This window comes from Carcharodon carcharias, chromosome 12, assembly GCF_017639515.1.
Source record: "Carcharodon carcharias isolate sCarCar2 chromosome 12, sCarCar2.pri, whole genome shotgun sequence".
NCBI classification, from domain to species: domain Eukaryota; kingdom Metazoa; phylum Chordata; class Chondrichthyes; order Lamniformes; family Lamnidae; genus Carcharodon; species Carcharodon carcharias.
In genome coordinates, this window is record NC_054478.1 from 22,507,491 (window position 1) to 22,535,289 (window position 27,799).

General features: G+C 44.8%; 1 protein-coding gene across 3 annotated transcripts in view; it reads left to right on the plus strand.

Moving 5' to 3' along the window:
• adcy5 (adenylate cyclase 5) overlaps positions 1-27,799 on the plus strand; it is a 368,070-nt gene that overhangs the window by 323,144 nt on the left and 17,127 nt on the right. For all 3 annotated transcript variants that reach the window (XM_041200521.1, XM_041200522.1, XM_041200523.1), the window contains 3 exons: positions 7,157-7,332; positions 18,207-18,233; positions 23,343-23,475. In XM_041200521.1, the coding sequence (XP_041056455.1) occupies positions 7,157-7,332; positions 18,207-18,233; positions 23,343-23,475 (336 nt within the window). The remainder of the gene's footprint in view (positions 1-7,156; positions 7,333-18,206; positions 18,234-23,342; positions 23,476-27,799) is intronic.

Sequence of the window (27,799 nt, forward strand, 5' to 3'; positions counted from 1 at the left end):
CTTCCTCTGCACTGTCTCCAAGGCCTTGACATCCTTTCTACAGTGTGGTACCTAGAATTGGATGCAATACTCTGGCTGAGGCCTACCAGTGGTTTGATGCTAGACTGGTGGGAGATGGTGGCTGGCCTAGCAATGTTAAATTGAGAGCAGCGGCAGGAAACTGGGGGAAAGCAGAAATGGAGGGAGGTCGTACCACTCATCTTAAAATGATTCATATAAATTAGGAGCAGGAGTAGGCCACTGAGCCCGTTGAGCCTTTTCCGCCATTCATTGAGATCATGGCTGATCTGATTGTAACCTCAACTGAACATTCCCGCCTAACCCTGATAACCTTTCACCACCGCCCCCCCCATGCTTATCAAGAATCTATGTAGCTCTGCTTTAAATATATTCCAAGACTCAGCCTCCACTGCCTTTTGATGAAAAGAGTTCCAGACACTCATGGCCTGGTGAGAGAAAAAGTTTCTCCCTCTGATTTTTACAGAGTGACCCCTAGATCAGGATTCTCCCACATGAGGAAACATCGTCTCCACATCCACCCTGTCAGGACCCCTCAGGATCTTATATGTTTCAGTCAAGTTGCCTCTTACTTTTTTAAACCCCAGCAGATACGAGCCTAGCCTGTCCGACCTTTCCTCATAAGACAATCCTCCCATTCCAGGTATTAGTCTAGTAAACTTTCTCTGAGCTGCTTCCAATTCATTTGTATCCTTCCTTAAATAAGGAGACCAATACTGTACATTGTATTCCAGATGTGGTCTTAATAGTGCCCTGTATAACTGAAGCATAACGTCTTTACTTTCATTTTTTTCCTATTCATTCATGGGACGTAGGCATCACTGGCTAGGCCAGTATTTATTGCTCCTCCCTAATTGCCTTGGAGAAGGTGTATTCAATTCCCCTCGCAATACGATGACATTCTATTAGCTTTCCTAATTACTTGCTGTACCTGCATACAAACCTTTTATGATTCATGCAGTAGGACGCCCAGATCCTTTTGCATATCAGAGCTCTGCAATATCTCACCATTTAAACAACATGCTTCCTTTTTATTCTTCCTGCCAAAATGGACAATTTCACATTTTCCCACATTATACTCCGTTTTCCAGGTTTTTGCCCACTCACTTAACCTATCTATGTCCTTTTGTAGCCTCCTTACATCCTCTGCACAGTTTACTTCCCTACCCATCTTTGTGACATCAGCAAATTTGGCAGCCATACCTTCAGTCCCTTCATCCAAGTCATTTATTAGTCATTCAATAGGATAAGTAGAGAGAAACTATTTCCCCTGATGGTGGAGGTAGGCCCATTCAGGAGGGAAATCAGGAAACACTCACCATACAAAGGGTAATGGAAATCTGAAACACACTCTCCTAGAAGGCTGTGGATGCTGGGGAACAGTTGGGCCTTTCGAGACTGAGACTGATAGATTTTTATATTGGAGAAGGACATCCTGGGACATGGAGCTCTGGGTAAATAGGGTGGAGTTACAGATCAGTTATGATCTAATTGAAAGGTGGAGCAGGCACAGGGGCTGAATGGCCTCCCCCTGCTCCTATGGGTAGGATTTATTGGATGACCAGGTTTCCCGCCCGCCACCTGATGAATCGACGGGGGAACACATCCCTGCCGATACCGGCTGCCCCGCTGCCCTTAACCTTTGGAGGGACGTTAATTGGTTAAGGGCAAGGCTTCCACCGCCATCTAGGGGTGGGGGTGGTGGGGTGGAAGCCTGGCCTTAGAGAGCTGCCGGCCAATCTGAATGGTTGGCAGCCACTGCTGGCACCACAGCCAGTCCCCGAAGAAGAGGATCTAATGGAGGCTGGACTGTAGGTGTATCTGGGGTATTGGTAGGGCTGGGCTGGCAGGCTCCAGCCAGGGGTGCTTGAGGGGGATGGGGGTCCGGGTTTGAAAGGCTGGGGACGGGAGGGTTAAAGGGGGGTATGACCTTGTGAGGTCGGGGGTGGGGGGGTGTTGGGGGTGCCTCCAATGGACACATGGGACCTTCCCAAAGTAGGTTCATTCCTCCCCACACCTTAACCAATACCAGCCTACAGTTACCCACCTGGCGTGGGCCTCCCTCTGCTGCGGGTAATATAGCGGCTGGGAGGGTGGGGTAGGCATTTAAGTGGCCATTAATTGGTTAGAGGCAGGCAGGTAGGTCATAGGCCAGCTGTTATGACTAAGCTATTGGTGAAGCTGAGTTACTTTTTAAAAATCCCAGAGGGCAACTTTAAGCAACTGTCCTAACCTATAATTTTAAGTGTTATGTTTGCGATGCAGCTCTAAATTCAGGAATCAGACCACCAGTTCTTGAGAGGTTTTATATTAAGCTAAATTAAACATTTTATTAACTTACACAGATATATAGACATGGCTACAAATTACTACGATCATAATTTTTAACAAATTCCCAAACTAATCTCCATTAAGGCAACAGCAACTCATAGATTTAACCAAACACCTTACGAATTCAAAATAAGATCCTTTCACTCTGGTTCCTGTGGAGACAGTTGGAGGCTTGCAGCTACTTTTGATCTCACATTGCCTCTGCCCTACACCCACAAAATGGTTGTCTTGTTATATCTAGCACAACCCGTTGAATGTAAATTCTCACTGTATCACCAGCCACTTTGAACTCCACCTCTCTAACAATAAAACCCTTTTCATAGTACCAATTTTGTTAGTAATATAAACATATTGCTTGGTCTCTGCTAGCCAGGTGCCAGAATTCACCCCACTTCTTGAATGCTCTATTTAAAAAATGCAAATGCACACTACCTCTCTGTTTACATCTCAAAACTAATACACATCAAAGCACCCAGGCTAGCTGGCTTTAATCCGATTAAGACACACCCACAGACGAAACCTCTATTTTTAAAGCAAAATATTTTCCAATAATATTATATACATTATTAGCTTCATGACACCGGGAAAATGCTGCATTTTACAAGTATCTCCTCCCACCACCGCCTTCAAACCCACTGGTGGGGGATCTTAAAATTTTACACCCCATGTTCCTGACCTGCAACGTGCTGATAGACTAATTCAACTCAACACTTTGAAAGAGAGCATCATTTTTTTGGTTTTAATCTCACACTTTATTCCCCAGGTTGTCTTCCATTTTCTCGTATTAACCCAAGCCTCTCGGTCGCTTACCCATCTGCGCCCCCATTTATCTCTTTAATGTCTTTCTGTTTTTATCCATTATTTGACTGAGATGATCTGTTACAACATTCCACCTACATTTCTACATATATTTTCCTTCCCTTGTTCTGAGAGTGTTAACGTGTCACTCTGCCTCTCCTGTCACAGTTTTGGGTCTGCACACAGATTATCAGCCTGTTTCTTCTTCCCTCAAGGAACTCATTGCTCTGCTGAGTGTTTCCAGTGATTTTGTGTCTTACAATTGCTTTACAACTGACAAATCAGAGGACATTTTCCGGGCAGTCATTCGGTCACCTTCCACCCTTCCTAAACGTGAGCTCATCTGAAACTCAGCTACCCGTATCCTAACTTGCATCAAGTTCATCCATCACCTCTGAGCTCACTGCCCTACATTGCCTCCCGGTCTGGCAATGTTTCAATTTTATAATTCTGACTCTTGATTTCAAAACCCTCCATGGCCTCAGCCCTCCCTATTTGTGTATCCTCCTCCAGTCCTATAACGCTCTGAGGTCTCTTTGCTTCACATTTCTGGGTCCTTGTCCATCCCTCCATTTTAATCTGTCCACCATTGGCGACCTTGCCTGCTTGTACCTGGGCTCTGATCTCTGAAAGTTTCACCAAGGCTGCTTAGGCAGCATCTTCCAAACCCACGACCACTACCATCTAGAAGGACAAGGGGAGCAGATACCAGGGAACACCACCACCTAGGAGCTCCCCTCCAAGCCATTCACCACCCTGCTTTGGAAATAAATTGCTGTTCCTTCATTGTCACTGGGTCAAAATCCTGGAACGCTCTCCCTAACAGCACTGTGGGTATACCTACACCACATGGACTGCAGCAGTTCAAGGTGGCTCACCACCACCTTCTCAAGGGCAATTAGGGATGGGCGATAAATGCTGGCTTAGCCAGCGGCACCCACATCCCGTGAATGAATTTTTAAAATTTAAAATAGAACTCCGCCTCTCTAACTCTCTCACTTCCTTTAAAACGCTCATTAAAACCTACCCCTTTGACCAAGCTTCTGGTCACCTGGCCTAATACCTCATCACATGGCTCAGTGTCAAATTTTGATTGATAAAGCTCTCGTCACTTGCCTTGGGATGCTTTTACCACATTAAAGGTAAATAGTTGTTAAGAACATAAACTGATCTTCAGACAGGGTCAGATGAGGAGCATGAGCGCAATCATACCTTGGGTGGGTGGAAGCTATCAGATGTTTACCACATTTTCCAATAAATTTTCACTCCTAGTAACTAACGTTTACCCATAATAATATGAAATAATTGACTTCAATTTTAATTTGAGGACTTGGTTGCATTTTTAAAATTTCTTTGATGCTGTCAGACAGATGAGTGGGGCATTATGACGATTATCACTTCTTGCTTATGTAGACAAAGATGATGTTGGTTCCTGGTAACTGAGCAGTGTGTTATAGGATTAGGTTAGTAAACTCGCCTCCAGACACACACCATCCCGACCATCACCACTCCTTCATCGTCCCTGGGTAGGGTTGCCAACTGTGATTAAATGTATTCCTGGAGGTTTCATCACATGACTTGCCCCCGCTCTCCAGCCTTTAGTCGGCCAACACATCCATCCTTGTGATGCGCTGCCTTCCTATGACAATTGGAAAGCAAGAATACTCATGGTGTTTGACTGTCAGACAAACAGTCTTTTCTCCCCCCCACCTTAAATTTTTTTATATCTGGTAAAGAGAAATGCTGAAAGAAAATGACAAAAATTAACAATTTTTTTTAATGTCCCAATGATTTTTCTCCGGAGTTGCTCACAGCAGTGTCCTGGAGATTGGTCTTCAATTCCTGGAGACTCCAGGCCAATCCTGGAAGTTGGCAACCCTAACCCTGGGTCAAAATTCTGGAACTCCCTTCCTAACAGCACTGTGGGTGTACCTACACACATGGACTGCAGCGGCTCAAGAAGACAGCTCACCACCACCTTCTCAAGGGCAACTAGGGATGGGCAACAAATGCTGGCCTTGCCAACAATGCTCACTAAGAACATAAGAACATAGGACTTTGGAGCAGGAGTAGGCCATTCGGCCCTTCAACTCAGCTCCTCCACTCGATAAGATATTGGCTGGTCTGGTTGTAGTCTCAATTCTGCTTTCCTGTCTGCACCTTCCCATATTCCCTTGACTCCCTTGTCTATCAGAAAACTAAGTCAGCCTTGGATAAATTCAATGCTTTCTGGGGAAGAGAATCTCACAGACTCACGACCCTCTGAAAGAAAGAAAAAATTCTCCTCATCTCTGTCTTATGCTTAAACTGTGTCTCCCAGCTCTAGTCTCCCCCATAAGAGGAAACATCCACCCCACCCCGTGAATGGATAAATGAAAATGAACGAGGGCTCTTCAATAAAAAGGACAGGGCATGAATGGAGGCTATCAGGGTAGGGGAGGGGTGGGTGCATTGAATGGTTGGAATGGGGCTTGTAGGTGTGCATGAGGAACTAATTTGGAAAGGAACGAACACTGATTCAGTTTAAACCCAGATAGGGGTGCACAGGTCCAAGTGGTGAAAGGCAAGTTTAGGATTGATGTCAGAAAGTGTTTCTTCACACAAAGGCCGGGATGTTCCAGCCTCATTGTGGCAGGACCCGCCGGGAGAGATTCGGTGGCCCAGCCAAAAGTCTATCGACTTTCGGCGGGACTGGAATTTCCCGGCGGAAGGCGGGACTGGAAAATCCCCACCCAAACTGTGAGATTAGTACATGGAGTGAGTGAGATTATGGAGACTGAGGAGGTGAAATTGGACATGGATGGAGGCACAAAGTAGGCGGCATCTCACTGGTCAGCCATTCCCCACCCCACCCAATATTCAGCTCCTCGATACAACTATGGGACATGTCCTCACAACTGGCAGAACTAATGGTTTGGCATCTCAGTCCTGTGTCAAATTTTACCCCTGAACCTCTGGATCTTTTGATCAACAAGGATTCTCGGGGGCAGGCAGGAAAGTGGAACATTGAAACATAGGAAATAGGAGCAGGAGTAGGCCATTCAGCCCCTCGAGCCTGCTCTGCCATTCAATTAGATCATGACTGATCTTCTACCTCAATGTCATTTCCCACATTATTCCCATATCCTTTAATGTCTTTGTTATCTAGAAATCTGTCGATCTCAGTCTTGAACATACTCAATGACTGATCCTCCACAGCCCTCTGGGGTAGAGAATCCCAAAGATTCATCACCCCCTGAGTGAAGAAATTCCTCCTCATCTCAGTCCTAAATGGCCTACCCCTTATTCTGAGACTGTGTCTCCTGGTTCTAGACCCCGGCACCTTCCACCACCCCCCCTTCCCCCACCAGCCAAGGGAAATACCAGTCCTGCATCTACCCTGTCACGCCCTGTAAGAATTTTGTAAGTTTCAATGAGATCACCTCTCATTCTTCTAAACTCCAGAGAATACAGGTCCAGTCAACTCAATCCTCCTAGGACAAGCCCACCATCCCAGGGATCAGTTTGGTGAACCTTCACTGCACTCCCTTTATGGCAAGTGTATCCTTCCTTAGATAAGAGACCAAAACTGTACGCAATACTCCAGATGGCGTGAATACCACAATCAGATCACTCATGATCTTACTGAATGATGAAGCAGGCTCGATGGGCCGAATGGCCTACTCATGCTCCTATTTCTTATAATCTCATGATTAATCAGCCGCAGGGCAGTGCGATGCCAGATTTGGGGAAATCAGGTTGAGATCAATGTCCTCTCCTGTCTGTACTTATATTAATGACGCTTGTGGAACTCCTTCTGTGAAGTGCTTTTAAATGTTTTGACCGTAAAGTACGACATCAGCAGAAATAATATCATTTATTATTATTAATATTGCTGGTGCTGGGAGGAGGATAACAGTCGTGGATGGTAATAGTATAATTCTGGCATGTTAGTGAGCAATAAATGATTCTCTCTTTGCTGAGAGGAATCTGTTCTAATGACTCCCTTTGCCTCCCTTCTTTTGGACAGTACTTTACCTGTTGCGTGTTGCTGAGCTTGCTGGCCTGCGCTGTGTTCCTGCAGATCAGCAGCATTGGGAAGCTGGTCCTCATGTTGGTCATTGAGTTGGTTTACATCATAATGATGGAGGTGCCCGGGGTCACCCTTTTCGACAACGCGGACCTACTAGTCACCGCCAACAGTCTGTAAGTAGCCGGTTACAAATCATCTCCTTTATTTTGCTATGCCACATTCTAGTAAATGCAAGACGAGTTGATGAAGCTGTTTAAAAGGAAGCTCATGGGACCCTTGACTTTATACATACTGTCATAGAGTATACAAGCAAGGTTTGTTGTAGTAAACCTTTATGAATCACTGGTCAGGCTTCAGCAAGGTGTCCAGTTTTTGTGCGCCACACTGTATTGACACAGGAAAGGGAGGAGGTCATTCAGCAATTCGAGGCAGTTCCGCCACTCAATCAGATAATGGCTCCACTCTGGTAAATCTGCACTCCATCTACCTGCCTTGGTTTCTTAAGCCTTTAGGAAGGATGTCAAAACCTTGGAGAGGATGCAGAAGACACCTACTTTAATGATACATTGGGCCATTGGAACAGGAGGAGGCCATTGAGCCCCTTGAGCCTGCTCTGGCATTCAATGAGATCATGGCTGATCCGTGCCCAAACTCCATGTACCCAATTTCTTTTGTGTGACCGTCTCCCTTGCAAGGTCCGTCGCTACCTTTTAGACTCTGCCCCTTAGCCTAGGACTCCCAAACCAGCAGATATAGTTACTCACTATTTACCAGTCTTAGCCCTTAATGCAGTGCAGTGCTTGCCAAACTATTTCCCAGTGTGACCGCATTTTAACGCACCAGACTTTGCATGATCCTCGAGTGAAAATTTGTGTGTGGGGTGCGGATGGGGTGTGACAGTCAGTGAGCTGGGAAGGGCGGGTAGTTGGGCTCCAGCTGTTGAGTGAGGGACGAAGGTTGGGCTCCAGCTGTTGAATGAGGGATGGGGTTTAGGCTTCAGTTGTTGAGTGAGGGGTGGGGGTTGGGCTCCAGCTGTTGAGTGAGGGATGGGGGTTGGGCTTCAGCTGTTGAGTGAGGGATGGGGATTGGGTTTCAGCTGTTGAGTGAGGGATGGGGGTTGGGCTTCAGCTGTTGAGTGAGGGATGGGGATTGGGTTTCAGCTGTTGAGTGAGGGATGAGGGTTGGGTTTCAGCTGTTGAATGAGGGATGGGGGTTGGGCTCCAGCTGTTGAGTGAGGGATGGGGGTTGGGCTCCAGCTGTTGAGTGAGGGATGGGGGTTGGGCTTCAGCTGTTGAGTGAGGGATGGGGGTTGGGCTCCAGCTGTTGAGTGAGGGATAGGGGTTGGGTTCCAGCTGTTAAGTGAGGGATGGGGGTTGGGCTTCAGCTGTTGAGTGAGGGATGGGGGTTCGGCTTCAGCTGTTGAGTGAGGGATGGGGATTGGGCTCCAGCTGTTGAGTGAGGGATGGGGGTTGGGCTTCAGCTATTGAGTGAGGGATGGGGGTTGGGCTCCAGCTGTTGAGTGAGGGATAGGGGTTGGGTTCCAGCTGTTGAGTGAGGGAAGATGGGCTTCAGCCGTTGAGGGGGTGGGGTCAGAGTGAGGTTGAGTATCTTGGGAAGTGTTTAAACTGCAAGGTTTTAAAAAAAGCACCCCTACCTTTCTCAGGCTTTTTTGGCAGCAACAATCAGGCCTCAAAGATTGATCGGTTAGGCCACACCCACCAATAGAAAAAATGCAAGGATTTAAAGGGGTCTCCCAGCCGTTCGCACTCAGTTCAGCCATTGCTTCCTTGGAGCTCACAACCCTAAAATCTCATCTCGTGACCCTACACTTTGGGAAGCTCTGCCTTCATATCTTGAAAATCTGCCAGCAATGAGGAATTTCAGTCAAGTAGAGAGACTGGATAAACTGGGATTGTCCTTAGAACTGTGTAGGTTATAGTGAGGTTTAATGGAGGTACTCAAAATGATGATTTTTTTTTGGATAAATTAAATAAGGAGAAACCGTTCCAGTTGCAGGAGGGACAGTGACCAGAGAACATTCTTAAGATAATTGACAAAATAATCAAAGGGGAGATTAGGAGAATGTTTTTATGCAGGGAATTGTTACGATCTGAAATGTAGAATCATAGAAAGTTTACAGCACAGAAAGAGGCTACTTGGCCCATCGTGTCTCCACTGACCAAAAAATGAGCCACCCAGCCTAGTCCCTAGCATTTGGTCCATAGCCCTGCAGGTTACGGCACTTCAGGTGCATATCTAGATCACCTTTTAAGTAAGTTGAGGGTTTCTACCTCTACTACCCTTTCAAAGAGTGAGTTCCAGACCCCTACAACCCTCTGGGTGTAAAGACTTTTCCTCATCTCCCCTAGTCACTGACCTGTCCATGTAAATACATGAATAGGATGGGAATAGAGGGATACGGATGCCGGAAGTGCAAAATGTTTTAGTTGACAGGCAATATGATCAGCGCAGGCTTGGAGGGCCGAAGGGCCTGTTCCTGTGCTGTACTTTTCTTTGTTCTTTGTTCTTTGTTCTGTCTGCTAAAGTAAACAGGCCCTTCCCATCTATTCCATCCAGGCCTCACAATTTTGTAGATCTCAATCAAATCTCCCCTCAGCCTCCTCTGTTCCAAGGAGAACAGCCCCAGCCTATCTAATTTCTCCTCATTGCTGCAATTTTCCAGTCCTGGCAATGCCCTTGTAAATCTCCTCTTTCCCTCTCCAGTGCAACTACATCCTTTCTGTAATGATGTGACCAGAACTGCACATAGTACTCACATTGGGGTCGAACTAATGTTTTATATAGTTCCAGCAGAACCTCCCTACTGCTGAAGAGATGATGGAAGCAGATTCAATAAAAACTTTCAAAAGGGAGTTGGATAAATACTTGAAACAAAAAATTTGGCAGGACTGTGGAGAAAGAGTAGGGGAACAGGACTAATTGGATAGTGCTTTCAAAGACCTGCCACAGGCTCAATGGGCCAAATGGCCTCTTTCTGTGCTGTATAGACAGCTTAAGTGATTGGGCAAGAACATGGCAGTTTGAAAATAATGTTAGAAGTGTGAAGTAGTCCAATTAACAGAATAGCCTTTATGCCTGACAGATGATAAGAGTTGGATATGCTACTAAGGATAAAAAAACCCAATGAATAAATTAATGGCATAGTTGAATTCATTTCTGGAGAGGAGGTATTGAGGGGCAAGGGGAATATTTCCTTTGTGTTATATGCAGTGACATTCTTTATAAATGTATCTACCAGTGTCATAACATATTGTGCACCCTGAACATCCTCCCCTTGCCACATGACTTGAACACATTATCCAGGAAGGCAGCCCTAGTGCAGTACAGAGAGACAGCTGCACTGTTGGAGGTGCTGTCTTTCAGAGGTTAAGGTTAAATCCTGTCCGCCCTCTCAGGTGGACGCAAAAGGTCCCATGGCATTATTTCAGGGAAGAGCCAGGGAGCTCTCCCTAGCTTCCTGGCCAATATATATTTCCCAACTAATACTTAAAACAGATTACTTAGTCATTATCACATTGCTGTTTGTGGGGTCTTGCTTTTTGAAAATTGGTTGCTGTGTTTCCTACTGTGACTTGACTGCAAAGCACTTTGGGACATCCTGAAGTCCAGTAAGAAGTTTTATAAATACAAGTTCTTCCTTTCTCCAAGTGGAACTTAATCTAGAAAAAATGGACAGATTGGTTTTACATATAATGGCTTTTCCTGTTCCTAGAAACTCTTAGCTTTTCTTATGTCAGCATAATGGTTTTTTTTTATTCTTCCATGGCATATGAGCATCATTGACAATGCCAGCATTTGCTTTCCACCCCTAATTGCCCTTGAGAAGGTAGCGGTGAGTTGCCTGCTTGAACCACTGCAGTCCATGTGGTGTAGGTACACCCACAGTGGTATTAGGAAGGGAGTTCTAGGATTTTGATCCAGCAACAGTGAAGGTACACCGATATAGTTCCAAGTCAGGATGATGAGTGACTTGCAGGTGGTGGTGTTCCAAGAATCTGCTGCCCTTGTCCTTTTAGGTGGTAGAGGTAATGGGTTTGGAAGGTGCTGCCTAAGGAGCCTTGGTGAGTTGCTGCAGTGCATCTCGTAGATGGCACACACTGATACCACAGTGTGTCGTTGGTGGAGGAAGTGAATCTTTAAGGTGGTGGATGGGGTGCCAATCAAACGGGCTGCTTTGCCCTGGATGGTGTCGAGCTTCTTGAGTGTTGCACTCATCCAGGCTGTTAACCATTTGTTTCCTGGATTAACTTCTGAGTCCCCTCGCCGACTCCAACCTAAGGTTATGTAAAATAGGAACAAAATATGACTAAGGTATGAATAAGGGATGAGTTGGAAGATCAGCAGATCTAGTGCAATAATATAAAGATAGCTGGAGGAACAGGGAGTAACTGCAAGACCATTGGTTTTATGTTTAACTTATGAGAGCTGTAAGGTTTCTTAAATTCAAAAAGAAATTTGCCAGTGTGACATGCAGGCAGCAAACACTGATGTATCAGCATCTAGAATGAGTGAAGGCAGTTTAATGTGCCAGGTGTCAATACTTTCTGTTGACACATACCAATAAACCTACTGTGTATGGTCAGCATTTTCTAACTTCCTTACAGTTGTCTCGCTAAATGGGCAGATTGTTCCCGAACTGAGTCATCTCCTCTGTACACTTGGTAAAACCAAGGCCCTTTCTGCGTCTCCAGTAGATCCCTGGAACCATCAGGTGAAGAGCAGGGAGTTTTTCCAGTATCCTTGTCAAGAGCCCTTCTTCACCCAACACTGCCTGATAAACAGCTCATGACAGGTGTGACAGAAACGCTTGAAGAATGATAGGTGGTCGACATACTTTTTGAAAACACTTCATCCATCAGCATTATCCCCAGAGATCAATCTTGTAATAAGAATTGTATTTTTTAATCCAACCATGGGAGGTGAGCATAACTGGCTAGGCCAGCATTTATTGCCCATCCCTAATTACCTTTGAGAAGGTGGTGGTGAGCTGCCTTCTTGAACCATTGTCCATCTGGTGTAGGTACACCCACAGTGCTGCGTTGTTGTTTCTGGTGCCTGCATCGATGTCAGGTTCCATTCCTTATTTCCTTTGTAGCAGTTTGATACAACTCTTGCTAGGCCATTTCAGAGTCAACCGTAATGCTGTGGGTCTGGAGTCACATGTAGGCCAGACCCGATGGCAGATTTCCTTCCCTAAAGGACATCAGTGAGCCAGATGGGTTTTTGTGACAATGGTTTCATGGTCTTCACTAGACTTTCAATTTCATACTTTTTTTTTGGTGATTGCATTCATATTCCACCATCTGCTGTGATAGGATTCAAGCCCTGGTCCCCAGAGCATTACTCGGGGTCTCTGGATTGCTAGTCCAATGAAAATACCAGCACCCCATCACCTCCCCTGTAAAGGTTGTATATGTAAAAGGGGCTTTTATTTACATAGCGCCTTTCATACTCACAGGACAACCTTCAAAGCAAAGTGCAGTTAGTGTTGCAATGGAGGGAATGCTGCACTCAATTTGTGCACAGAAAGCTGCCACAAACAGCAATGAAATAAATAACCAGGTCATCAATTTTAGTGATGTTGGTTCAGGGATAAATACTGGCCAAGACACCAGAGTGAATGCTCTTTTTATAAAAATGTCATAGGATTCTTTACTTCCATCTGAGAGGGCAGATGGGGACTCGGTTTAACATGTCATTGGAAAAATGGCACCGCTAACAGTGCAACACTCCCTCAATAACGCAGATTGTTTAGTAAATGTTGCCCAATCGCAAAAACACATCTAATGTTGGTATTCTTGCTAATTGTCCTGATGGGTGCAAGATGAAAAGCTTCGACAACATGTCTTTTTTCAGCAGTAATCCAGTTCTGTGCTAACAAATGACTACATACATGCAGGTATTTCTTTTCTTTTTTTTAATTCGGCTTTTTGATTACTTTTCATAGTTTTGCACTAGTTTCTAGTGATATGTGTATCTGGACATGTAAATTCCTTTGCAACATCACAGCTCCTAAATTACTGCCATGAAGAAAATATCTTCGTTTGTCTTTCATCCAATGTTGCAAGGTTACATTACAACAGCTGAAAGGTGAAAGGGTTAAAGTTCAACCCAATAACGTGTTGTAAGGACCATGTTCTGGCACCTCCCAGTATCACTGGCTCACATGCAGAAGTTTGTATGATGCTCAAGTCAAACAATTAGCCTTAGTTTCAATATTTCAAATATATTACGGGTTTTTGAATGTCGGGTTCTGACTATAATCAAAAGGACCAGGAAGATTATGGTTCTGTTTTACTGAAATAACCAGTAACACCAGAAACAACAATGGCAATCACAGCCCTGTCGACCCTGCAAAGTCCTCCTGACTAACATCTGGGGGTTAGTGCCGAAATTGGAAGAGCTGCCTCACAGACTAGTCAAGCAACAGCCTGACGTAGTCATCCTCACAGAATCACACCTTACAGACAATGACCCAGACACCACCATCACCATCCCTGGGTATGACCTGTCCCACTGGCAGGACAGACCCAGCAGAGGTGGCAGCACAGTGTTATACAGTCGGGAGGGAGTTGCACTGGGAGTCCTCAACATCGACTCCGGACCCAACGAGGTCTCATGGCACCAGGTCAAACATGGGCAAGGAAACCTCCTGGTGATTACCATGTACTGCCCTCCCTCAGCTGATGAATCAGTGCTCCTCCATGTTGAATGTCACTTGGAGGAAGCACTGAGGATGGCAAGGGTGCAGAATGTTCTCTGGGTGGGGGACTTCAATGTCCATCACCAAGAGTGGCTCGGTAGCACCACTACTGACCGAGCTGGCCGGGTCCTAAAGGACATAGCTGCTAGACTGGGTCTGCGGCAGGTGGTGAGGGAACCAACAAGAGGGAAAAACATACTTGACCTCATCCTCACCAACCTGCCTGCTGCAGATACATTTGTCCATGACAGTATCAGTAGGAGTAACGACCGTACAGTCATTGTGGAGATGAAGTCCCATCTTCACATTGAGGATACCCTCCATCGTGTTGTGTGGCACTACCACTGAGCTAAATAGGATAGATTTTGAACAGATCTAGCAACTCAAGACTGGGCATCCATGAGGCGCTGTGGGCCATCAGCATCAGCAGAATTGTACTCGAGCACAATCTGTAACCTAATGACCCGGCATATCCCCCACTCTACCATTACCATCAAGCCAGGGGATCAACCCTGTTTCAATGAAGAGTGCAGGAGGGCTTGCCAGGAGCAGCACCAGGCATACCTAAAAATGAGGTGTCAACCTGGTGAAGCTATAACACAGGACTATTTGCATGCCAAACAGCATAAGCAGCAAGTGATAGACAGAGCTAAGCAATTCCACAACCAACGGATCAGATCTAAGCTCTTCAGTCGTGAATGGTGGTGGACAATTAAACAATTCACTGTAGGAGGAAGCTCCACAAATATCCCCATCCTCAATGAAGGAGGAGCCCAGCACAGCAGTGCAAAAGATAAGTCTGAAGCATTCGCAACAATCATCAGCCAGAAGTGCCAAGTGGATGATCCATCTTGGCCTCCTCTGGAGGTCCCCAGCATCACAGATGTCAGTCTTCAGCTAATTCAATTCACTTCACATGATATCAAGAAACGGCTGAAAGCACTGGATACTGCAAAGGCTCTGGGCCTTGACAATATTCCTGCAATAGTACTGAAGACTTGTGCTCCAGAACTTACTGCACCCCTAGCCAAGCTATTCCTGTACAGCTACAACACTGGCAGCTACCCAGCTATGTGGAAAATTGCCCAGGTATGTTCTGTACACAAAAAGCAGGACAAATGCAACCCGGCCAATTACCGCCCCATCTGTCTACTCTTGATCATCAGTAAAGTAATGGAAGGGGTCATCAACAATACTATCAAGCGGCACTTGCTTAGCAATAACCTGCTCACTGATGCCCAGTTTATGTTCCGCCAGGGCCACTCAGCTCCTGACCTCATTACAGCCTTGGTTCAAACATGGACAAAAGAGCTGAAATCCCGAGGTGAGGTGAGAGTGACTGTCCTTGACATCAAGGCAGCATTTGACCGAGTGTGGCATCAAGGAGCCCTACCAAAACTGGAGTCAATGGGAATCAGGGGGAAATCTCTCCGCTACTTGGAGGCATACCTAGCACAAAGGAAGAGGGTTGTGGTTGTTGGAGGTCAGTCATCTCAGCTCCAGGGCATCACTGCAGGAGTTCCTCAGGGTAGTGTCCTCGGCCCAACCATCTTCAGCTGCTTCATTAATGACCTTCTTTCCATCATAAGGTCAGAAGTGGGGATGTTCGCTGATGATTGCACAATGTTCAGCACCATTCGTGACTCCTCAGATACTGAAGCAGTCCATGTCCAAATGCAGCAAGACCTGGACAATATCCAGGGTTGGGCTGACAAGTGGCAAGTAACATTCGTGCCACACAAGTGTCAGGCAATGACCATCTCCAACAAGAAAGAATCCAATCATTGCCCCATGACGTTCAATGGCATTACTATCACTGATTCCTCCACTATCAACATCCTGGGGGTTACCACTAACCAGAAACTGAACTGGACTAGTCATATAAATACTGTGGCTGCAAGAACAGGGTAGCGGCTAGGAATCATGCGATGAGGAACTCACCTCCTGACTCCCCAAAGCCTGTCCAGCATCTACAAGGCACAAGTCAGGAGTGTGATGGAATACTCCCCACTTGCCTGGATGAGTGCAGCTCCTACAACACTGAAGAAGCTGGACACCATCCAGGACAAAGCAGTCCGCTTGATTGGTACCACATCCACAAACATTCACTCCCTCTGCCACCGACGCACAGTAGCAGCAGTGTGTACCATCTACAAGGTGCACCGCAGGAATTCACCAACGCTCCTTCAACAACACCTTCCAAACCCATGACCACTAGCATCTAGAAGGACAAGAGCAGCAGATAGGTAGGAACACCACCACTTGCAAGTTCCCCTCCAAGTCATTCACCACCTTGGAAATATATCGCCGTTTCTTCACTGTTGCTGAGTCAAAATCCTGGAACTCCCTTCCTAACAGCACTGTGGATGTACCTACACCACATGGACTGCAGCGGTTCAAGAAGGCAGCTCAACACCACCTTCTCAAGGGCAACTGGGGATGGGCAATAATGCTGGCCCAGATAGCAAAGCCCACATCCCATGAATGAATATTTTTTTTAAAAACTATGGTCAATCAGCCAGTGCTATCCCGAGCAGTGCATTTGTCCAACCCAAATATTTACTTTACACATTTTACTGAAATCCACGTTGACATTTGAACATGAACACATGTGCTTTCTGATTGATTTTACATCCTATTACCATCTCTTGCTTGTAGGATATCACAACGTTGTTTGACGAAGTGAAATACTAATGCAACAGAAGGGAACATGCAAACAGTGGCTGATTAATGAGTAGAATCAAAATGGGTCTTTGGAGTAAAATAGAAACGTGAATTGTGTAGAACTGAATTGGCCCCATAATTCATGAATGGTAATCAAGTGCAGTTATTGGTGTCTGCCTCCTTGCTGCCTTTTGTTATGTCACATTAGCTCATGAATGATGGCTCGTACAGAGATCTCCCCCACTGTTAAAGTGGGAAGTTCTGTTCCAGCGGCAACTGTAAGAGGAAAATAAACACAGGAATATTCTGGAACTCCCCAGCAGGACAGTCCAGTCCTTGACGGGGAAAAGAAGTGAAGGTTTTAGGCAGAATGAGCAAGGGTCCCCACAAGGAATTACTTGGGGCGATTTTGTCTTTGAGCGACACAGATCTAGCTGCCTTGACAAAAAAAAGGCTTGCATTCACATTCCACGCTTCAGGAGAGCCCAAAGTGCATTACAGCCAATGAGGTATTTTTAAAGTGAAGTCACCATTGTAATGTGGAAAACACAGCAGCCAATTTGTAATCTAGCAAACTTCCACAAATAACAATGTGATAAAGGCAGAAAAATCTGTCTTTTTTTTGAATGATGTTGTTTGAGTAATAAATATTGGCCACGACACTGGAGAGAACTTCCCTATTCTTCCTCCAAAGGTGGCACCTCTATCAGTGCAGCTCTCCCTCAGTACTGACACTGGGAGTGTCAGCTTAGTTTTTTGTGCTCAACTATCTGGATTGGAACTTCTAGCAATTGTGAATGAGCCATGTGACGAGCTCGACTGATTATCTCAAATCGGTTGTTAGTGTAGCTATTAGCACACTCAGGATTGTTCAGCAAGTACTACCTGGAAGCGACATACATTCATATGCAGGGATCTGTTCTCTGCAAGCAAAAGTAATATGCTTAAGCCTTGTGCCCTTTTTGAATTACCTAGGAGCTTGGCGAGCCTGTAATTCCCCATTGTTTTCTCCATGACAACAACTCGGCCAACAAGAGTTGACCTGCCAACCAATCGGCATCCTTTTCTGCTGTAATATAAATTGTTGTGATTGTTTGAAATTTGGAATTCTTGCATTTATCCCGATGCATGCAAGGCAAAAAGCTTCATCAACATGTCTCTCTTTTCAACAATATTTAATCCAATTAATTAATAATTCTGAAATGAAAGGCTAGTCCCGGTCATGATTCTCATAGAAACATCATCAATTATCATAAGAAACACGTTCACTCATGTCCTTTAGGGAAGGAAACCTGATGTCCTTATCTTGTCTGGCCTACATGGGACTCCAGATTTACAGCAATGTGGGTGAATCTTAACTGCCCTCTGAAATGGCCTAGCAAACCATTCAGATCAAAGGCAATTAGGGATGGGAAACAAATGCTGGCTTTGTCAGCGACACCCACACTTTATGGAAGAATAAAAAAACATAACTGACTGATTGGAAGACCTTCTTAGTACTCCGAGGGTATCGCGACTGTAAAACCATTCTTTATAAACACACTGCACTTCAGAGGAAAATTTCCAACCTGACCCACCAGAATACTTGGAATTATTCGGGAGCGATTCACAAAGCTTTCTGTAAATTATTTCTGACTGAATCTTTCTTTTCTTCTCCAGTAGCCCTTCCAATGGAACATGGACTTGGTGAGTATTATCCTGAGTGCATTTCATTTATTATAAATACAGGTTTGTCAGCTCAGTCCTCAGTAATGTTGTAGACCTTACAGTGGCAATAATGGTAAGGCCATCAGCATTACTGAAGTGTAAATTAGTCAGAAAATTTGACTGCAAGTGCGCAATAAAGTTTGGAAATTGGAAATAGCTGTCCAAGGTGCTCTGTTCTTCCAGAAAATTCACTGAACCAGTGCCTTGCTGAGAGATTCAGAATTAAAACATGTGGTTGGAGTATTTATGTAATAGGTGCACAGTAAATGTGGCAGAAATATTTAGGGCTTGTCCTTTCAAGAGTAAGTCGATTTTTAATGACAGTAACTTTTAATTACATCTGTGGAAATGAACATTAACTTTTACAAGTGTGGAGTCTCAGTCCTTCAGATTTTAATTATTGTTGGCAATTTTAAGAAATTAACTTTTTTTAAATTTGAAGTTCCCTTCTGTCTTTTTCATCTCTCTCTTAAACTTATCTTACTTTCCCTTGCTCTATTTTGCTCTCTGTAGGGATTTTACATTGAATTAAATATTCTAATTTACACTTCCCATTTTAGATTTGGTGTGGCTCAGTAAGGATCCTTCAATCTGATGGGTTAAGGAAACACCCAGTTGTTTGCCCTGTTCACAAATATAGCAGATCTCCATGTAAAGGCCACCTAAGTGTAATAAACAACTGACACTAAGATAAAAACAAAAAACTGCGGATGCTGGAAATCCGATGCAAAAACAAAAATACCTGGAAAATTTCAGCAGGTCTGACGGCATCTGCGGAGAGGAACACAGTTAACAGTTCGAATCTGTATGACTATTCACCAGAACTAAGGAAAAATAGAAAAGAGGTGAAATATAAGCTGGTTTAAGGGTGAGTGGGACAGGTAGAGCTAGATAGAGGGCCATTGATAGGTGGAGATTGCCAAAAGATGTCACAGACAAAAGGACAAAGAGGTGTTGATGGTGGTGATATTAGCTAAAGGATGTGTTAATGGTGACATTAAGGGTAGAAAGCAGGACGAGCAAGGTACAGATAGCCCTAGTGGGGGTGGGGTGGGGGGAAGGGATCGAAATAGGCTAAAAGGTAGAGATAAAACAATGGATGGAAATACATTTAAAAATAATGGAAATAGGTGGGAAAATCAATGGATAGAATTAAATTATTAGAAAAAAAGGGAATTGGAAAGGGGGTTGGGATGGAGGAGAAGTTCATGATCTAAAGTTGTTGAACTCAATATTCATTCTGGACTCATCCCCACCCCCTTTCTGATCCCCCTTTTTCCAATAATTAATATATATTTTTCTTTTCCCACCTATTTCCATTATTTTTAAATGTATTTTCATCCACCTTTTAGCCTATTTCGATCCCTTCCCCCCCCCCCCACCCCACCCCCACTAGGGCCATCTGTACCTTGCTCATCCTGCTTTCTACCCTTAATGTCACCATGAGCACGTTTCTTAGATAATATCACCACCGTCAACACCTCTTTGTCCTTTTGTCTGTGACATCTTTTGGATATCTCCACCTATCACTGGCCCTCTATCCAGCTCCACCTGTCCCACCCCGCCCCCCCTTAAACCAGCTTATATTTCACCTCTTTTCTATTTTTCCTTAGTTCTGTTGAAGAGTCATATGGACTCGAAACGTTAACTGTGTTCCTCTCCGCAGATGCTGTTAGACCTGCTGAGTTCTTCCAGGTATTTTTGTTTTTGAAACGACTGACACTATTTGCTCACAAGTAAAAGCAAAAATGGGTCATTATCCTTGTGTAGAACACTAGAGAATGGTAGGAGGAAGAAGAGGCTTGTGTTTCGCCAATAACAGATGACAATTTTTAAAAATTCATTCACGGGATGTGGGCTTCGCTGGCTGGGCCAGCATTTGTTGCCCATCCCTAGTTGCCCTTGAGAAGGTGGTGATGAGCTGCTTCCTAGAAGCGCTGCAGTCCATGTGGTGTAGGTACACCCACAGTGCTGTTAGGGAGGGAGTTCCAGGATTTTGATCCAATGACAGTGAAGGAATGGCGATATATTTCCAAGTCAGGATGGTGAGTGATTTGGAGGGGCACTTCCAGGTGGCGGTGTTCCTATGTGCCTGCTGCCCTTGTCCTCCTAGATGGTAGTGGTCATGGGTTTGGAAGGTGCTGCCTAATTGGTATAAAATAGTTGAAAGGAATAAGATTTTGTGATCACTAAATATTTTTTGTTTTAAATGCGGCCCCCTGACAGCACCTGACATCATATAGTCCTGTCAGTAGATGGCCAATAAAATTAACAGTTCAAATACATTGAGCGGAATCTAATATGGACGGTGGGGGACCAATTTCTTCAATGAAATCTGGTAACCTCGCCAACCGAATCCCTGGGAGCCTCATTGGGATCAAGTGCCCATTTGGCAGTAGGAACTTTGCCTCTGGGGTTCCCAACTCCTTCGAGGTTATTCAGATGCTGCACAGCCGGATATCCTGGCCCCAAGAGCTGCCAACCAATCAGAGGCTGGCAGCTCTACTGTGCCGGCAGCGCCATCAGGAGGGTGGCCACTGCCAGTATTTCACTGTGTCCTACACTGAGGATTGGTGATGGATCTTCTGGACTCAAGGTAAGTGGAGCAGGATGGTGTTCCCCGGGGAAGCAGGGCAGGGGTGCTGACAATGGGTGGAGGGAGGTGGATCGACAGCAGGTGCCTGGCTTCCTGTGGCTACTCTTCTCGATGATGGGTCCTATGGTCAAGGATAGAGCACCTGAAAATGAGCCCCCACATCCCATGTGAAGGCCGCACGCAAACATGACAGGTTTATGGTCTTCCCAGGTGGTAAGTCCCCCTCCCATCACTGGTAGAATCCTTAAGGGCCTCAGTTGGCCTCCAGGCTGGAAGGCGGCTGGACCTCCACCCTGCAACCTCCAATCACACTGCCCCCTTGCCTCTGAACTGGCCTCTGGGGGATGCACTAAATCCTGCCCATCATTTCATTATATCCCATGTTTAGATTCAAGACTGAAGGTTGACTGGGTCTGGCTTCTTCTTGAACAAGGTCTGAAAGGGTTACATGAAGTTTAACAATCGAAGTTTGCTTGTTTATGTCACCAGTGAGATTCATTTTCTCACCTCACCGCTTTCAAGTCAATAGTTATTTATTTCTCCAATTTCCTGGTAGGATCTTAATGATAAATGAAATTAATATTTTGCAATCCCTGCAAAAAAAAACCCTACAAGTGGAAATTAAAGGCCAGCACCTTTAAAGCAGTTGGAATTTGTTATTTGCTGTTGGTGGAATTATTGGTAATAGGTCTATGTTCAATTTACAGTACGGAAACAGAATATAAATTCAAGTGGTTCATTTCTTTGTACCTCACTCGAGACAGTATTGGCCAGATGCTCAGAAGCTGGAAGCTGGAATGTCAGGTCTTGTTTGTCCTGGTGTTCTTGTGCTGCTGGGGTCACCTGTTTGAATGTAGTCCTTGGAAATGCTGGGCCGGACATTTATCACCGATGCGGGCAGCAGGAGTCAGAAAAATTCCCACCATGGTCTGCCCGCCTTGGGAGAAAGTGCCCGCAAAGGCAGGATCTTCGTTACTGGGGGTTGGGGAGGTGGGTGCGGGCTGGAGTGAGGCCAGCCAATCCAAGGAGGATTTCGGAGCCACAGGGGCTGACAGGTGCAGAGGCAAGCTGTTTAAAAGACCTGCCTAGGTGTCGTTGGACTTCATCCCAGTTAAAATAAAGACAGGAAGGCCCTCTAGCCCACACCCCTCACACCCCCTCAACCCCCCACCCATTCCCCATGCCCCATCCATGCCACCTCCAGTGCCCCCTTATGGCACCTCCTGCCCCCTATGCCAAGCTATGCCCCTCCACCCATAGAACCATAGAAAAGTTACAGCACAGAAAGAGCCATTCAGCCCATTGTGTCTGCCAAAAAAAAACTAGCCGCCCATTTTAATCCCACCTTCCAGCATTGGCTCCGTAGTCTTGCAGATTAAAGCACTTCAGGTGCAGATCCAAGGCACCACAACCCCCCGCCCCCCCACCCCACCCCCACCACCCCCAAGGTCCCTCATTCCCCCACGCTAGGCTATGGCTTTTCCATGCCCATTGACCCACTATACACTGCATAGAACCAATGAATGCTATAGTAGCAGTAGGATGTGTTTAAAAAAAACTTTTAAAAAGTCATTCACTCATTGCTTTCCACTATGTTAAAAAAAAGTATTTTCACTACAGGGTAATGAATGGGTCAATCAAATAGATGCTTTAAAGTATCAATAACAGAAACTACAAAGCCCTTGAAACCATTTAACCTTGTGTAAACAAAAATTGTGAAATTGACCACAGAGATCAGGGAGCCGGAGCTGTCAATCAAACAAGGTTTTCTCTGGGGTGCAGTGTGTGAGAGAAGGGAAATGTCATACTGATAAGCCCACCAAAGCTCACACAGGTGGGATCCAGCAGCAGATGAATACCAGCTCTACTTGTGTCATCTCCTGCTCCAGTGCATTGTGCGGGAGACAGACTGAGAAATGGGGGTGGACAAGCTCTGGAGGATCTAGGATTGGAACCGAAAGTAGTTCTTAATAACATTCAGGCCCTTGAATTCAAGGCAAAAAGCAGCAATGTGAGTTTGCACCAGAGATCAGATTGGATGCTTACGATGCACTTCTGTTCTCTCTGAAAAGCAGGAAACACGTAGCCATATTATCAGGCTAAGATGACTAAATTAAATTTACTTACATTTTTCAATTACACAGAGAAAGCGATAAAACAATGGCAAAGTAATGTGACTTACATAATAGGTTAAATTGTCTAAAAAAGTTAATGTGCAAAATTTTAAGCGTCATTTAACAATGAAATGGAATCAGCATGACTTCGAATCTTTGGAAGAGTAAAGATGAGGGAAGAACATCAGAAACAAATAGAAACATGATTCTACCCAATTGTGAAGCATCTGAACTCCAATAAGTTGCCTAGACCGAATTCAGCTTTTAAATTGCTCTTGCATGTTTCAATCAATTTTTTTCAGATGTAATAAGAGAACTCAGCAAGGAAAAACCTTCAGTTACAGCTGTTTATTTTAATTATTTCTTTCTTAATGACAGCTCCCTGAAGTTCTCAAAGGTAGCCTTGAAGATCATGACTCCTATTATTATCACGGTGTTTGTTCTGGCACTCTATCTCCACGCTCAGCAGGTAGAATCAACGGCCAGGCTAGACTTCCTCTGGAAACTGCAGGTAGGATTGCAGCCACAACCTTTGATCACACCACTCTTCAATTATTCTGCTGTCAAGTTCTCTCCATGCCAAGCCATGTCTATACCTCCCTGCTCACTTTAACTCTTCAATTGTTGACCAGAAGTTGAAAGACCTCTTGCTGACCTGAAATTATTCCTCATCTTCCGATCCACTGCCTGGTGAGCCATTCCCATCAGCAATGTTCCCATCTGTGCAGCATCGATTGATCTTGTTCTAAAAAGCTAACCTCAGTACCGTTGAAACCAGGTGAGGGGAGGGTGGATTGTTCTCCAGCGACTCTGATTCAAAAATGGTGACAAGACCAGTTGTCTCAGTTGGTTCAGCCAAGCTGCAGTGTCCAAATGTGATCCATATCCTGCTCACCCAAGTTCAGGCATGAATAGTGTTGGCTTGAGAGAGGGAGCAGAGGACCACAGAGGTTCTTATGATGCCTTCTCAAGATTGGAGGTGTAGGTACAGAATGTGTAATAAAAAGACAAACGTTAGTACTGACTATAAAAAAAAACTTAAATTTGAAGTGTGTCAGCTGCAGCTGAGTGTAGCACTCTTACCTATGAGTCAGAAGGTTGTGGATTCAAATCCCAAATAGAGAACATAAGAAATAGGAACTGGAGTAGACCATTCAGCCCCTCGAGCCTGCTCTGCCATTCAATAAGATCATGGCTGATCTTCATGTGTTTCAATTTCCACATTCCCATGTAACCCCAATAACCTTTGATTCCCTTGCCGAACAAGAATCTATCTACCTCTGCCTTAAAACTATTCAATGACCCCGCCTCCACCACCTTCTGAGGCAGATAATTCCAAAGTCGCACAACCCTCTAAGGAAAAAAATTTCTCCTCATCTCTGTCCTAAAAGGGCAACCCCTAATTTTAAAACAGTGCCCCCTAGTTCTGGACTCACCCACAAAAGGAAACATCATTTCAACGTCCACCTTGTCAAGGCCATTCAGGATCTTGTATACTTCAATCAAATCACCCCTTGCTCTTCTAAACTCCAGTGGAAACAAGCCCAGTCTGTCTGTTCTTTCCTCATAAGACAACCCAGTCATTCCAGGTATCAATCCAGTAAACCTCCTCTGAACTGCCTCCAATTCATTTACATTCTTCCTTAAAAAAGACCAAAACTGCACACAGTATTCAAGATATGGTCTCACCAATGCCCCGTATAACTGAAGCATAACATCCTTACTTTTATGTTCAATCCCTCTTGTAATAAAGGATAGCATTCCATTAGCCTTCTTAATTACTTGCTGTACCTGCATACTAACCTTTTGTGACTCATGCACTAGCACATCTAGATCCCTCTGCACCTCAGAATTATGCAGCCGTTCTCCATTTAAGTAATACGCTGCTTTTTTGTTCTTCCTGCCAAAGTGAACAACTTCACATTTTCCCACATTAAACTCCATTTGCCAGATCTTTGCCCACTCATTCAACCATCTAAATCCATCCTCATGTCCTCTTCACAACATACTTTCCTACCTATCTTTGTGTCATCTGCAAATTTAGCTACCATGTCCTCACTCCCCTCATCTAAGTCATTGATGTAAGTTGTAAAAAGTTGAGGCCCCAGCACAGACCCCTGTGGGACTCCACTCGTCACATCCTGCCAATCAGAAAAAGACACATTTATGCATACTCTCTGCTTTCTGCCAGCCAGCCAATCTTCTATCCATGCTAATATGTTAACCACTGCACCATGCGCTTTTATTTTCTGTAATAATCTTTGATGTGGCACCTTATCAAATGCTTTCTGGAAATCCAAGTACACTACAGACTCCCCTTTGTCCCCTGCGCATGTTATGCTTTCAAAAAACTCCGATAAATTGGTTAAACATGATTTTCCTTTCACAAAACCATGCTGACTCTTCCCGATTGCCTTGAGCGCTTCTAAGTGCCCAGCTATAACCTCCTTAATGGTCGATTCTAATAACTTCCCCACAACAGACATCAAGCTAACTGGCTTATAGTTTCCTGTTTTCTGCCTCTCTCCCTCCTTGAATAGAGGGGGTACATTTGCTACTTTCCAATCTGATGGAAACTTTCCAGAATCTGGCGAATTTTGGAAAATTGACACCAGCGCATCGACTACCTCATTAGCCACCTCTTTTAAGACCCTAGGATGTAGTCTGTCGGGACCCGGAGACTTGTCAGCCTGCAATTTGCTCAGTACTATTTCCCTGGTGATTTCAATTTCACCAAGTTCCTTTCTCCTGTTCACCTCCTAATTCACAGCTATTACTGGAATGTTTTTTGTATCTATAGTGAACACAGAAGCAAAATATTTGTTTGTTTCTTCTGCCATTTCCTTATTATTTACTATTAAATCCCCACTGTCACTCTGTAGAGGACCAACACTCACTTCACTTACTCTTTTCCTTTTTAAATACCTATAGAAACTCTTGCTATCCATTTTTACATTTCTAGCTAGCTTCCTCTCATACTCTAATTTCTTTCTCCTGATTAGCCTTATAGTCATTCTCTGCCGTTCATTATATTCTGTCCAATCATCTACCCGGCTACTCATCTTTGCGGAGTTATATGCTCTTTCCTTAAGTTTTATGCTTTCCTTAACATCTGTATTTAACCACTGATGGTGGGTCCTCCCCTTAGAATTTTTACTTAAATTAGGAATGTACTTATTCTGAATATTCTGAAATATCCCCTTAAATGTCTGCCACTGCTTCTCTATTGATCAATCCTCCAGCCTAGTTTCCCAGTTCACTTCAGCTAGCTCAGCTTTCATTGTGGGAACTTGCTGTGTGCAAATTGACTGTCTTGTTGCCTACATTAGAATAATGACTACTTTTCAAAAGTATGTGGAGGTATTGATTCGGTGAGGGAAGAGATATTTCACTTAGTGATGGCATTCCCTGTTGAGTCAGCAGGTGAAGAATTAGAGCTCTTCTTTGGCAGACTAGGTGAGTGAAGACTAGAGAATGGTCTCTAAATACTGGGTTCACACTCAGCCGGGGTACATGCTTCTGATGGCTGCGGTTCCCCTCCTTCGAAAAGCTATGTGGGGCTCTTTAGCCTTGGGTTTTCGTTCACCCAGGAGAAGGTTCCCTGAAGATAAAAACGGTGAGGAAAGCAGTAGGAAATTGCCTCAGCTACTCTTCCCTCATAAGGAAGAATGTTGGCCAAGAAACCAAGAGGACTCCCCACTCATCTTCAAGTGGTGGTACAGGATATGACTACTTGAGAGATGGCAGTCCTAACAATGCTACACGTCCACACAACCTCTCCCAGCCCCGGTACTGCACAGTAGTGGGACTTGGCTCAATGGTAATCGTGCTACCAACCAAGCCCAGCTGATAATTTACACATGTACTGTCTTCCTCAATACAAGGAGGGATATGGAGGGAAAAAAAAATGTCTGTTTCATCTGTAGGGTGCACTTATTTTACTGAGTGTTCTGTACATTGAATCACTCATGTGGAAGAAAAGACCAGTGCAGCTTGGATAGCCCAAGTGAATTTATGATATGATTTCAAAGGTAATCAATTGGTTTTATTTCATTCTCCATCACACCTGATGTCCATCCGGGTATCCAGTCGTTTGGGGGGGGGGGGGGATTATTTATTGAAAAGGCAGAAGGGTGATCTGATTGAAATCTATAAGATTATGGAGGGTAGGGTAGACAGAGAGAAAATGTTTCACTTGTGGAGGTGTTCAAAACTGCGAGGTCATAAATATAAAACAGCCACTAATAGGGAATCCTCTACAGTTACCAGAAAGCTGTTTTTTTCCCTTTATTCTTTCATGGGATGTGGGCGTCACTGGCGAGGCCAGCATTTGTTGCCCATCCCTAATTGCCCTTGAACTGAGTGGCTTGCTAGGCTATTACCAAGAGGAACTACTGAGGTGAGTACTTTGGATACACTTAAGGGAAGCTAAATGAACATATGAGGGACAAAGGAATAGAAGGGTATGTGGATGGGCTGAGATAATTTTTTAAAATTCATTTTTATGGGATGTGGGCTTCACTGGTTAGGCCAGCATTTATTGCTCATCCCTAATTGCCCTTGAGAAGGTGGGGGTGAGCTGCCTTCTTGAACCACTGCAGTCCACGCAGTGCTGTTAGTGAGGGAGGAGTCTTGTGTGGAACATAAACACCAAATAGCCTATTTCTGTGCGATATATTCTATTTAATTAAGTATTTGTTATTAAATGTGACTTTCTCTTCTCTCCTTGTGGTGGGGTGGGCCTCCATAGTCCTCGCTGGGTGTGATCTGGTACCTTACCCCAGTGGCTATCCTTCATATCGGGGTCCAGGCAATGGCGTCAGCAGGCAATTTAA